We start from the raw sequence: 14,605 nt of genomic DNA, 5'->3' as shown, positions 1-14,605 counted from the left end.
TTTTAGATGCATAAAAATGCAACTGACCCTTGTCTAATAATGATATTGTGTACTACTATAGCAGGTATTGCTCTAACCTCTTTATCAACCTATTAAATCCTCTCAACAACTCTGTGAGGGGGTCCTGTGATCATAATTACACTTTATTTTGGCATTCAAACCACCGCATCAATTTGGTCACAGGGAATTTGAAGTAAGGCAGGGTAGGCAGAGTGACGTACAATGACTGCAGCTCTTTATGGAGAAGAGAACTTGCCGCAGAACAAAATGCTGTTGGTTTCATGGTGCCTGATGAAGAAAAGGAAAGGGTGGTCTGCACAAAATCTTGGCTCAGTTCTGCTGCACTGGGAGTTCCTGACCACGGCGGTGGCCGCAGCTGCCTCCGTGCCCTCCTCGTTGACCTCTACAAAGCACCTGTGCACGACCCTGGACATGGGCACGTTCTTCTTGGCTGACATTCCAGAAAAGTCGGCCTTGGCTTCCTCAAAAGCATCAGTCATTCCTAACCTTCGAAGAAAAGCCTCCAAGTCATAACCCTCCTCCAGCTTTACTCTGGGAAGAAAAACTTGAACTTTATCCTTAGTCAGCTTTTCTGGATTTGTCCAGGCTCTGAACTTCTCATATGTAAGTGCCTTTTCCACCTGAAATAATGAAGAGTTAAATCTTAAAAGCTAGATGTCAAGAGCCTGGTACCCACCCATCCCCCCACTCATTAACACCTCCACACACATGCATGACCTGCAGCTAGATGGTGAGATCTGGTCCAAGACAATCTAAGGGATATTTCCTCTTATAAACACACCCGGATTTCCCCTCAAATTCTTGCATTTTCCTTGTTTTATGGATACAAGAGAAGAACAGTTAGAAAACACCTGAGACAAAGATAGGGTTTTATTTTTAAGTATCTGTACCAAATTCATTTCAAGCGTTTTTTTAGTTTAGAAAATTCTCATAACCAATTGATTGTATTCATGCGAAACACTTCACCATGAGTTTGAGAACTTGCTCGACAAAAGGGAGACAAAGCATGGCTCAGAACTCTGATGGATGAAAAATGGGGAAATCGGGGATCATCTGAACGGGAAGGAAGACGTGGATTCTGGGAAGGGGAGAGCAGCAGTGGGGAAGTCCACAGGATGACTGCTTCTGGCATCCTTGTTTGCCCTCTGCCTGCCCTGGAGTTTCAAAACCTACAAGACCCAGAACTCATTCTATTTATCCACAGGGAAGAAATAAACGAGGAAGAGGGGGCTTCCACTTGCGTCCCCACTTCCTTCACCACCTGGAGTCCAGGTGAGTTCTCTCCCGTGACAGCTGGGTTTGGATGTCGGCTCTATTCCTAGACTCTCCTAATTTTCTTCTCAAGTCGCCGTGACAGAGCTCATCCTTGACTTATGCCAGGACCTTCCTGATTCCATGGAGAAGCCAGGGAGATCAGGCAGGCCCTAGCCTCACAGCGGTGTGCTGGTGTCTAGGCGGTGGGCTGGAGCTGGCTTGTATCTCCGGTGCGAGTCAATTGTTAAACCCTCGGGAGCCTAAATTCAGCCATGGTGGGGGTATTTACACCACAGGAATCACTAAATATCATAATGCTTCCCCTGGTGTAGAGAGAGCCAGATAACCAGCATACTATCACTCTTGTGCCTCCCACCCTACAAAGTTACTTTCCCCCATCCTGAACCCCCACTTTCTGTCATGGGAAGATGTCTTCCTCCTGTCTGAGATAAATTCCTCACCTGTACTTTAGACTCTTGCTCCTCAAGTTGGTCTATGACCAACGGCATCTGCATCACTTGGAATCTTGTGAGAAATGCAAAATCTCAGGCCATAACTCCCCCCAAATCAAAGTCTGCATTTTAACAAGATCCCATTAGGTTAATATGCACATTAATGTTTGAGGGACACTGCCCAGATCCGTTCTTATCCTTTTCCTGTCCTTTTGTTCAGTAATTATTGGACTCTCAACTAGCCCCTCCCTTCAAAATAAATAATAATATTCTTATATTTTTGTAAGTCTCTCTTCTAAGCTTCATCAAAATTTGTCAATACCAGCAATTCCACTCCTAGTTGTACCCTCAACAGGAAATGCATACACATGTTCACCCAAAGACATGCAGCGGTGTTCATTTAGCACTCCTTAAAATAATCCTAAATTGGAAATTCCTCAAATGCTATCTGGTGGATGGACTTTTAAAAATGAGCTTAGCCTGGATCCATGGACACTCAGACTCATTGCCAAGGGCTTACCACAGTGAGATCTGTGTTGTCATCAGGCAGTAAAATGAGCATACTCAGCACCCCCTCCACGTAGGGCAGCTCCAGGACCTGGGCGTGCACCTGCTCCACATACCCCATTTTAAATTTAGCTTATTGCTTAAACATCATCTGCACTGTCTTCTTCTCCTAATAAGAATACAACATTAAAATCAAATTACTGAAAAATGAGCGCAGTGCACTAAAAGGTATGTCTGATTCGCAGAATCCCTAGGTACATATAATTATTATTTCTATGCACTTATGCTGATGTAAAGTCTTCATTATTACATATTAGTGTTGAGTATAACATTCTGTTGCCCCAGCAGATCAAGTATTATGAGGCGGGAGAGAATCAACTGATGAATATAGAGAGACACAAAACTATATTATTCTCAGAAGAAATTGTGGGGTTTTTTCTCTTTTGAGAAGATGGGTAGAGAAGCACTCCCAGGGCCCTTTTAATTAAAAAATTATTTCTCGGGCTTCCCTGGTGGCGCAGTGGTTGAGAATCTGCCTGCCAATGCAGGGGACACGGGTTCGAGCCCTGGTCTGGGAAAATCCCGCATGCCGCGGAACAACTAAGCCAGCGCACCACAGCTACTGAGCCTGCGCGTCTGGAGCTTGTGCTCCACAACAAGAGAGGCTGCGACAGTGAGACGCCCGCGCACCGCGATGAAGAGTGGCCCCCGCTCACTGCAACTAGAGAAAGCCCTCACACAGAAACGAAGACCCAATACAGCCAAAAATAAATAAATATATTCATTAAAAAAAAAAAAAATATATATATATATATATATAAATTATTTCTCCAAGTTAAGGGGAAATTTAACTAATTCAGGTTTTTAGGCAGAAAGATCTGGTTGGAAAAGGTATATAGGCCAGAGGGAGTTATACTTTTTTTTTCCCAATAAATTTATTTATTTATTTTTGGCTGCGTTGGGTCTTCATTGCTGCGCACGGGCTTTCTCTGGTTGCAGCGAGCGGGGGCTACTACTCTTTGTTGTGGTGCGTGGGCTTCTCATTGTGGTGGCTTCTCTTGTTGCGGAGCATGCGCTCTGGGCACGCGGGCTCAGTAGTTGTGGCTCACGGGCTTCGTTGCTCTGTGGCATGTGGGATCTTCCTGGACCAGGGCTCGAACCCATGTCCGCTGCATTGGCAGGCGAATTCTTAACCACTGTGCCACCAGGGAAGCCCCGGGAGTTATACTTCTATTCTGAAAACTTGCTCAATTATATAATTGGCTTTATGGCCTTGCTTTTCTTGAAGGGGGAACCTTGATCAGATGTCTAGGGTCCACCATTTTTAAAGCTTGCATCAAATATATTCTAGATTTATAAATTTTTGTGCAATACGCTGTTATCAAGCGGATGGAGGTCAAATTCCAAGCTAACAGTTACTGACCCCAGCCGTTATCATATTCAAAAGTGAATGGAGAAAAGTGTTTTTAAAGTTAGGCATGTAATTCTAGAAATCAAATATACAACATGATGCTACAGTTAACAATACTGTATCAAATACTGGAAATTTGCTAAGAGGATAGATTTCAGGTGCTGTCATCACAGAAAATATATGGTAACTATGTGAGGGAAAGATAATTAGCTTGACTGCGGTAATCATTTCACTATGTATATGTATATAAAATCCTCACCTTGTACACCTTAAATATGTATAATTTTTATTTTTTAAGAAGATCCAAGAATAAATAAAAACAAAGCTGGCCTGAACATTTGCTAACACTTTTTTTCTTGTATTAGGAATTGTACAGCCATGAATTCTGAGGCAATAAATAGTCATAGTTGTCATTGACTGTTGCAAGAAAGTGTCTAAATACAACAGTGATAGTAAAATACAACCATAATTCCAAGGCTTAGAAGACAGTTTCTTTCAATCCAAATAACATGACCAGGAGAGAAGATCGATTTGACCAAGGATCCAAAAACAAAATGATCAGTGTAACAATTATTTTAGTTTTTCTCTTTCCCATCCCAATAAGAGATATATAGGGGGCATGAAATTCCTTCAGAAATAATAAATTAAGAATCGAGACTGTGTGAAATAAATTATTTTTTTCCATTCACTCACAACCTTTCCCAGAGTATTACTTTAGAAAGTAGCTGTATATCTGCAAAATATGTCCCTACCTTGTTGGTTTTAAAGGTCATTCCCCTTGTGTGCTTTCTGTCAAATTGCTCATTCCACTTTCCTTTGAAATAGGTTGCATTCACGAGGACCAGCTTAGTCAGAGGACCAATTGCCCCAGCCCCCAGTATCTCTGAAACCTTTCCTGTAAAGAGTATGAGAGAAAGTTATTGCTATTGGGGGAGAATAAACATTCTTTTACAAAAGTTCTCTTGACATTGAAAGCCGAGGCTTGGTGGAGAAAAGGCTGGATCCTGTTGTTCTGGCTGCCTGAGGAATCGGGGTGATGGTGTTTCATTCTGTGCACACATACAGCGTAGTGTTTATCCTTAAACAACAGTCTTGAAGCAGGCAGGTCAACGATCATTTTGCCTCAATTTATAGATGTAGAAATTCAGGTTCAGAGTATTTGCCTGACCTTTTGCCAAGGTCACATAGGCAACCAAGTGGTTGAGCTGAGAAAATAACCCAAGAGTCTCGATTCCATCTGTAAGCTTCTCGACCTTGGCACCATAATTTCTCAGCCATGCCACTACTGGCATTTTAGGCCACATAATTCTTTGTTTTGGGGATGATCCTATGCATTTAGGATGTTTAGCCAGTATCACTTCCCCCAACTATGACAAGTGAAAATATCTTCAGTTATGGCCAGATATCCCCTAGAGGTTGATTCTGATTAAGAATCATTGCTCTGTGCCTACCTTCAAGTCTCATTTAGGTGAGAAGAGGCTTCCAAAGGATGGGGATACAGATCTGTAAATGGGAGAGGGCAGCTTCCTGGAGGGAGGGAATGGGGCAAAAGAATTAGGGGGATGCAATAAAGAGGCCCAAATTGAGTTGTCCAATGAGAGTGGAGACAAGGTGATCCCCAACCTCCCCTCCAGCTCTGCTATTCTGGGAAACCTTGGGTGGTCAACCTGGTGGAAGGAAGGGTGTGAGCAGCCACGGAGGGGGAAGTGGGTGGTGGAGGGAGGGTGAGGTGTGGAGAAGCTTCTGGGTTCCCTAGGTGACTCAGTGCTGCTAGATCAACTGGAGAGCCAGAGACCACTACACACATGACGTACGAAAATATCAACGTGAAAGTCTCTTCCCTTCCGATGGTCGTTGGCTGCCTGTGTGATCATGGGTATTGTGGCTGCCTGACGCGCAGTGGATGCGCCATAAGATGGAACGGATGGAATAATGAGTGCCAGGCGGGCACGTGAACAAACGAGTGACATAACCTCCCCTCCTGCTGACGTCTCTAAATTACGTGCTGAATACTTAGAGTTCTGAAAAGCACGTCCTTTTTCTCTGCACTCTAACTGAGAACTGGCAGAAATGTTTCTGGTGAGACAGAATGTGTCTGGACAGGGCACCCTGTATGCTCCACATTAGCTGCACTTCCAGAATCTGGAGCAAATTCAGAAAAGTAAACATAGCCACAGCCAAGTTCAGAGGGCAGGAGAGGGCTGCGGATGAAACTAGAGCGGCTCACATCACCACTGGGAGGTGACATGAAACGTTGTCCCACCTCAGCTATAATCTACATGGAATGTCCTCCTGCCCTTAGAGCACAGCAGTGTCCTCGCAGGTAGAAGTTAAATGGGGCACCAAAGAGGAAGCATTTTTCTGGGATGTTCCATTACCTTCCAGAGGGGAGGGCATCTGAGAGACTAACATTAGGTTTAAGCATTTTTCAGAAATCACCACTTCGTAAGCCCAAGAAAAATATCAGAATTGCATCAATGGCCTGAAAGCCCAGCAAACACACATAAACAGGCCACTGGTTACAGGGTCACAGTGGCCACCCGTGGAGGTCACATCCCAGGTTACAGGGTCACAGTGGCCACCCCGTGGAGGTCACATCCCAGGTTAGGGTCACAGGGTCACAGTGGCCACCCCGTGGAGGTCACATCCCAGGTTAGGGTCACAGTGGCCACCCGTGGAGGTCACATCCCAGGCAATCTCAGCTCTGTGTCCCTCATAACACCACATCTCCCGAAATGAAAATCTCTCACCTTCAGTCTTCTCCGTCACCCAGTCATTTATGTGTTTCCTGCATTCTTCAGTGTCTTTAGAAAAGGACAGTTCCTCCAGGTCTGCCAGATAGAACTTCCGGCAGGATTCCTTAAAAGCCTAAAAATGCAAAATACCTAGTTTGGCCGTATTCTACTTGTCAAAGTTTCCTAAAAGTGTGAAAACATTTCTTTCTTAACGTGTTTCTAGCACAAATGCTTGCACAGGGCACCCTGTACTTTAAGACTCATTTATGCAATTAATCAAAATGTATAGACTGCTGGCTTTGTGCCTGGCACTGTGCCAGGTGCTGGACACCAGGGTGAACACATGACCTTGGACCTAAGGTGGCTCACAGTCTGCTGAGGGAGAAACATATACACACGATAATTACAATATGTTTTGGGGTTTTTTTTTTGCGGTACGCGGGCCTCTCACTGCTGTGGCCTCTCCCGTTGCGGAGCACAGGCTCTGGACGCGCAGGTTCAGCGGCCATGGCTCACGGGCCCAGCCGCTCCGCGGCATGTGGGATCTTCCCGGACCGGGGCACGAACCCGTGTCCCCTGCATCGGCAGGCGGACTCTCAACCACTGCGCCACCAGGGAAGCCCCTACAATATGTTTTGAGAATACAGACGGCGGCAGCCATGCACAAAACAACCCGTGAACATTCCTGTCAAACGCTTAAACTCCATATTGACTTTGTTTGATTTTGTCTCCCCTACTAGGTGGTCTAACCCTGTTTTACTCATTTTCGTATCATCAGCACCAACCACAGTGTCTGAAACATCCTTAGGGAATGATTGGGAGGCTCCATAGTAGAACTAGATTATCAACAAATCTTACAGGTCCTCCAGGAGTGGAATCATGTGTGTGCGTGGGGGGTTGGGATAAAATCAAGAAGGTTGTTATATGCAATACATTAAAACCCAAGGATAACTCACCTCATGAAAACTTGTTTTCTGATATAATGTGCCTGGCAATGCGCTCCCATCCTCCGCCCATCTCCTGTTCTCAAACATTTTAGCTTCTACAGAAGAAAGAAGATGTAGAGAGAAGGACCCAAGCAACGAAGAAAAGTGGAGAATGGTTCCCTGTGTCCCCAGTATTCCCCAATTACAGTATTCAAAGGTCAGTCTGATATTCAAAAACGAGTATCAATTAACCAGGAGATTCCTGGAATCACTAGTGCTTATCCTAGAAAACCTAACTAGCTGAGGGATCCAGAATCATCTCCAATAATATTTAAGCCCAGAGCAGGCAACCTCCACAGGGTAGCACCCAACAGCAGCTAGAACACGATTATATCTGAGTCTAACAAAATAATCCTTGGAACTGCTGGCCAATAAGATGGCCGGACTTGTCCTGATCTTTTCATTCATCTTAAGATAGCATCACTCTGCATATTATGTGGCATAATTTTTTGGACTTCACTTATTGAATTGGCAGGCTTTTACTGGACTAGGGAACTTTGGAATTATATGTTGCAGTAAATAGGAACTACCCAGATTCAAAATCTGATTTTTTATGAACAGATTTTAATTTTAGAAAGATTATTCTGTCAGTAGTGTGAGAAGACTAGGCTTAATGTGGAGAGATCCACTGTGAAACAATTAAAGTAACAGTGTAGAAGGTGTGAGAGTCTGGACCCAGGCAACGGCGGTGGTGATTCGGAAGACAGGACAAACTTAAGAGACTCTGCAAGGCCAGCTCCACAGAAACAGCCCAACAATCAGAGATGAGACCAGGGGATGGCGAGAGTGATGTGGTCACTGAGAAGGGGATCAAGGGGGAGAGGCAGGTCTGGGTGCAGGAAGATGGACAAATTGAAATTGATATCTGGGAAGATATATCAGAGACAATACTTTTTTTCAAAGGACACAATTCAGAAGCAATCATAAAATTCAAAATTACAATTACAAAATATAATTCTAAGCACTTTTTTTTTTTTTTTTGCAGTACGCGGGCCTCTCACCGTTGTAGCCTCTCCCGTTGCGGAGCACAGGCTCCGGACGTGCAGGCTCAGCGGCCATGGCTAACGGGCGCAGCCGCTCCGCAGCACGTGGGATCTTCCCGGACCGGGGCACGAACTTGCGTCGCCTGCATCGGCAGGCAGACTCTCAACCACTGCGCCATCAGGGAAGCCCAAAGCACATTTTTAAGGCAGCAGAGCTACACTTTATCTCTGCTCTTCTGTAGTTTCTGTATTATTTTCAATTTCTTTTTCATCAGTGTGCGAGCACTACTTACTGGCAGGAAATCACATGTCTTTTCCCCAAAGAGTCTGTTGGCAGTTCTGAGCAAGTAATGAGGGCCAGATTTGTTCAATTCCATGAGAAGTGACTGGAATCCTTCGTGAATATCTCCACCTTCGTTCAAACAAAGTGCCTGGTAATAGAAGACGAGAACGGCAACTTTTGACATGCTGTTTCTCCCCCAAAGAGCTATTTCCAAACAAATTTCTACACTGAAAATCACCGAGAATCCTATTTTAAAATGAGTTTTGTTTAACCGTCTAGCACAGGGTTCCTCAACCTGGCAGTATAGACTTTTGGGGCCACATACTTTGTTGGGAGGCTATCCTGCACATCCTAGGATATTTAGCTGCATTTTTGGCCTCTGCTCACTAGATGTCAGTAGCACCTCTTGGTTATGACCACCAACTCTGTCCAGAATTTGTCAACTGTTTCAGGGAGGAAATATCGCCCCCAGGTGGAAAGCCCTGCTCTAGCAGATTTATCTATGCCAGGAAGACAGCATGTAATAACTCAGGAGGGAGACAGAACAGAACAAACAGGTAGTGGGAATGACCCACAGAAGACAAGATGAGCAGAAATGTTTCATTAGCAATTCCACAGAAGTTCTCCAGACCAGACTGTGACTTAAATGTCAGGTCAGAGTGAGAATCAAGGCTATTCCCTTATCTCCCAACAACCCCAGTCCAAAGCCTCATTCCTCCAGGGAGCTGGAAGAAAGAGCCACCAGGGATTCAACTGTGGCCATGGACATGCTTCTGGGGGGTGTCTGTGCACCCCGCTATTAGTGGGAACATGATGTGTATATGACAGTTTTCTGGGATACATTCACCAGACAGTCAAGGAAACTAAGACATAAATAGGGGAAGGTCTACTTTCCTAAAGTAATATCCACCACTTCACTGGTAGCTAAGGGCACATATAACCCATTTCAGATCAATCAGATAATATATTCCCTCTAAAAAACTCCAGAAGATATAAGTCCTCATTTGTGTTGCATTCGTCTTCCACTTATGCATAATTGTACACTAGAAACAACCGATTTAACAAAAAGGTTCATTTACACAGTTGCATTTCAATTTGAAATACAATGTTAGCAAAAGTTTAAAATAGGACAAAGTTGAAATTCTTGGCCTTTTTGTGAAACTAGCAGGAGATTCCGTCTTACACAATTCACCTTTCTACCCATGTCTGCTTTCTCTCCATCACCACGGTGCCCCTCCCACCTCCCAGCCTCACTGGCTTCCATCAGCTGGAGTGAAGGATGAACAGACCAGCTCTATGAAAGCACAGAGGAAGCCCGCCCTTGGTCTTCCTTTGTGGTGGGCATGCATACCTGGGACATCTGCGCCGCAGTGTTTCCTTTGGCCCCCATTAAGACCACGGTCAGGGCAGAGAGGCTCAGGGGAGAGAAGAACACGTTTCGCAAGTTGTCCTTTTCACCCAGCAGTTTTAATAAGTTGATGGCAAAAGTGCCATTTGCTTCACAGAGATCATCCATCAGTGAAGGTCTGTACCCAAAGCACAACACAGAAGCACATTAGCCATGCCCTCCACTAGCCACTGCTCACTAGTCACTAGTCACACCTCCACCCCTGTCTGTGGACACTGGGTATGGTCAGCAGAATAACTGCATCCCCAAACATCCATGTTGAATCTCCAAAACCTGTGACGATGTTATCTTACATGGCAATAAGGACTTGGCGTATGTGACTGAATTAAGGATCTTGAGATGGAGTCACCTGGATCATCAGGTGGGTTCAGTGTAATCACAGGCCTCTTATAAGAGGAAGGCAGGAGGGTCAGAGCCAGAGAAGGAGAAATGAGGATGGACGCAAAGGTCAGGACGGTGCGGAGCCACAGAACACAGGCAGCCTCTGGGAGCTGCAAAAGGCAAGGGAACAGACTCTGCCCTAGAGCCTCCAGACTTAAAATGTAGCTCTGCCAGTATCTTACGGACTTCTGACCTCCAGAACTGTAAGATAAATCCCCCTATTACTGACAGTCCTTCAGTTTACTGTCTCTGGCATAATTTATAAGCAATGTTCTATGAATTATAATATACTATAAATAAAAATGACATTTCTGTCACGATGTCACATGAAAACAGCTGGATGGATTTCAACAGATTTTGGAGGGTTTTTCTGGGATGGTCTGCCCTAAAATGTGGGCTCCTGGGAAGACACAAAATTTACTTTAAATCAGAAGGACTCGAAAACAATACACCATTTTCCACCGGAGCTGTTGAAACTGGGCTGGGAGCTGTGAAGGGAGCCCCTGGGCACGGAGGTAGAACATGAAGCCCAAATCTCAAGTCATCAGACGCACACTTAATCAGGCACTAATTTTGGATCCAGGCTTAACTTCCCCCCCCCCCCCGCTTGACTAAACTTTAGACAAGCGTCTTTCTGCCTCTGGTGCCTGACCTCTCTTTCCTTAGAGCACTTACTTTAGGCAATTTTCCCCCCCCCCCCAGCTTGACTAAACTTTAGACAAGCTTCTTTCTGCCTCTGGTGCCTGACCTCTCTTTCCTTAGAGCACTTACTTTAGGCAATTTGTCATCATAAGTTCTTTCTCTGCTCCTTTGAGAAGTAAACATTTTGAAAAGCCTCTTTCCTATTTTACAGCCCAAGACAATCCTTCTCAAGTCCCTCGAAGCCATCCCTTTAAAATGTAATTGTCAAGGAAGATAGTCTCCTTGGGATGGTGGGAGCAAAATCGCAGCAGGCACCTTGCTGCAAGTTGTGAAAAGTTTTTGCAGCATATTAATTTTTATAATTTTAGAAAAATTTTATAAATGCTGCATTTATTCCTATTAAACCTTCTAGAAACCTGAGCTGCTAGTCAGTAAATTATTAAAGTTCATCAGCTCATCTTGTTTTCCCTGAATCTCTTTGCTATTACAGTTGAAGACATTTTGGAAAATAAAAGGACAAATCATCACCCATAATCCCATGATGCTATAAGCTATTTTTTCTATTATGCTATCTTTTTTTCAATTGGTATGTATATTTGTAACTCAAAAATTGTAAAGCTACACAAGAAAAATATGTTCCAATTTGGAAAATTAGCAAACAAGAAAAGTACTGGAAACTCCACCTAGAGATAAGGGTCATCGTGCATGCGCTCATTTTTATAAACAGATGGGCCATTCTCTGGTCCTTCTTTCAGTTCCCCCCTAGAAGGGCCTCCTGCAGCAGTCTTGAAAGTGTATTTCATTTAGACTTGGAGGGGGTGGGTCTTCTGGGCCTCAAGGGCAGGAGGGGAAAGTGTGTGCGGAGCACAACTGCTTTAACCGGAGCCTCTTCACTGTTGAATGGTTCCTTTGAAACTTCCTCCTAAGATATTTTTTTCAAGAGATGTCTCTGGCTTAAAAGGATAAAAAAGGGTGGTGGGAAAAAAAAAAAAGAGAGAGAAACGGTGTGAAGTTCACACTCTAAATAGGAAACAACAGCCCAAACCAGTGCACATTCTTTAAAGTTTGAAAAAAATGTTTTAAAACGTCAACCAGGGACTTCCCTGGTGGCGCAGTGGTTGGGAGTCCGCCTGCCGATGCAGGGGACGCGGGTTCGTGCCCCGGTCTCGGAGGATCCCACATGCCGCGGAGAGGCTGGGCCCGTGAGCCATGGCCGCTGAGCCTGCGCGTCCGGAGCCTGTGCCCCGCAGCGGGAGAGGCCGCAGCAGTGAGAGGCCCGCGTACCGCAAAAAAAAAAAAAAAGTCAACCAAGAAAATACAACAATGGCACAGTTTGAAAACAGTGCCCTATACTTAATAGGTCATTTAATAGAGGACACAGTGTTAAGTTCCTCACTGACCTCACTTCAGTAAGTCCCTCCAGAGCCGTCAGCTGCAGGGCTTGAACCCTAGGTCTGCAAGGGTCAGAAGGCTGATGTGTCTGCAGTGGGCAAGTCCCACCGCAGAGCAAGCCTCAGCCTGCCTCCAGGCCACTTCTCACCCCACATTTCCTCACCTTATACTTGAGGATGTTTCGGAAAATAAAAACCTAGGAGCCAGGAGAGATATTCAAACTTGATAGCACTGCGCCTACCAGAAGGTGGCACCAAAGAGACTCAAAGAAGGAATTAGGTAAACTGGAGATGAAAGACAGGAATAAATTTGGATTTGATCTTACATGAGCATAAGAGTTTTGACCTGTGGACTGAAATAAAAAATGCACAACGTGAGATTAAGTTGTGAGCTAAGTTTTATTCGGGGGTCTTACTGAGGACTGTAGGCTGGGAGACAGCCTCTCAGAGAGCTCTGAGGAGGTAGGGGGAGAAGCATGATTTTAGGGAATGCACGCAGTCAGACATACATATCAGTAAAGGGTTACTGCTAGTCACAAGGACCAGATATCTCAGTTAGTGATTTTAGTGCTTTCCTACGTAGGAGAGGTGCAAGAATCTGGGTTCATTAAAATTTTTTCCTGCGATACCTCTCTCTAAGGAGGCTGTTTTCCCAAAGCACAGATGAGTGCCTCATCCTGTCTTTCATCCTGAATTCCTTTCAGCGTGCACTGTAGGTCAGTGACTGCAATGGCTAATGACCTGATCCTTGTAGAATTGGATGGCGGGCAACGTTCTTTGTTTTACAGGAACCAGGGTGAAGCAGACATAAGCTTGGGCTGATGAGTGTGAGTGTGTGTGTGTGTGTGTGTGTGTGTGTGTGTGTAGTTGTCCAATCTGAAAAGGCAAAGGAATGAACTGGAATATCACATCCATTTCCTCTTTACATTGTAACTGCTCTTAATTGTAAATGTCTATTTCTGGTTTCTTCCATATTGCCTCTTTCTTCATCTCATTTCCTCACCTCCATTCCTTTTCAACATCCAGGTGCTGGTCAGCAGCAGAGGACTTCCCATCAGCATCTCACCCCCAGCACTGACACACCGTCGCACACGCACACCAGTGCACCTCTCAGATGCACCCCAGCTCACACCAGTGAAAAGATTTTATTTCCAGCCAGTAAAATGGATTGGCATTAAACTCGTTTTCCTTTTACAGGTGAACAAACAAGGTCAGAACAATTAAATACTGTCCTCAGGTCTCAGAAAAAACTGACAGGTTCAGCCACAAAAGCAAGCCTTCTGCTTCCAAGTAGTTGTCCCTCGGTATCCATGGGGGATTGGTTTCAGGACCCCTGTGGATACCAAAATCCAAGGATGCTCAAGTCCCTTATATTAAATGGTATGGTATTTGCTCATAACCTACACACATCCTCTTGTATACTTTAAATCAGCTCTAGATTACTTATAATCCCTAATACAAAGTAAATGCTACGTAAATAGTTGCCAGAGGGCGCAAATTCAAGTTTTGCTTTTTGGAACTTCCTAGAATTTTTTTCAAATACTTTCCATCTGCTTTTGGTTGAATTTGCAAGTGCAGAACCAGTGACAGAGGGGAGGGCCGACTGTACTCAGCTTCATTCTCTCCTGGGGGCCTTGAATGCCTGTCATCTCCCTGCTCCACTCCCCCATCCCATACTCACATCCCAAAGTGAATCTGTACACAGGGCACTTATGTCCAACTGTCCTTATATGACTTTGAAGAAAAAAAATAAAAAACAAATGCCATAATTCCTGACCCCTGGGGAGATACACATGCATGAATGCATGGTTTCAAGCTGGCTCTGCACTCCATACCAAGAAAACGGACAAAGTGCTAAGGAAGCCCACAGTAAAGCAGGATGAATTCTCTTTAGGAGTTCAGGAGAAGGGAAACAGGACTGGGCAGGAGCTCCTGAAGGTGGTGAAAGAGGGAGGTGAATGTTAGGGCTGTGGCTGCAGGATAGGCAGGTACAAAGAATGTAGAGGAAGGCCGTGGTTTGTGCGGGGACCCAGGGCAGTGGGTGGGTGTGTCTGTGAGAGAACTGATGCGTGAGACAGGAGGGGCCCCTCACGCCAGGTTTAAAGCTTTGGACTTGAGCTATGGTCTGGAAAGCCAGAAACGGTTTTCAAA

General features: G+C 44.9%; 1 protein-coding gene across 1 annotated transcript; it reads right to left on the bottom strand.

The window, feature by feature from the left end:
* Positions 1-236: 236 nt before the first annotated feature.
* On the bottom strand, positions 237-10,148 carry LOC103079144 (serpin B8). The gene is given in 6 exon segments (XM_007463702.1): positions 237-641; positions 2,248-2,403; positions 4,398-4,540; positions 6,396-6,513; positions 8,643-8,780; positions 9,984-10,148. Coding segments are annotated over 6 exon segments (1,125 nt in total).
* Positions 10,149-14,605: the final 4,457 nt, after the last annotated feature.

The sequence above is a fragment of the Lipotes vexillifer genome, unplaced genomic scaffold, assembly GCF_000442215.2.
Source record: "Lipotes vexillifer unplaced genomic scaffold, Lipotes_vexillifer_v1.1 scaffold868, whole genome shotgun sequence".
Taxonomy (NCBI): domain Eukaryota; kingdom Metazoa; phylum Chordata; class Mammalia; order Artiodactyla; family Lipotidae; genus Lipotes; species Lipotes vexillifer.
This window is presented reverse-complemented; position numbering and strand designations above follow the sequence as displayed.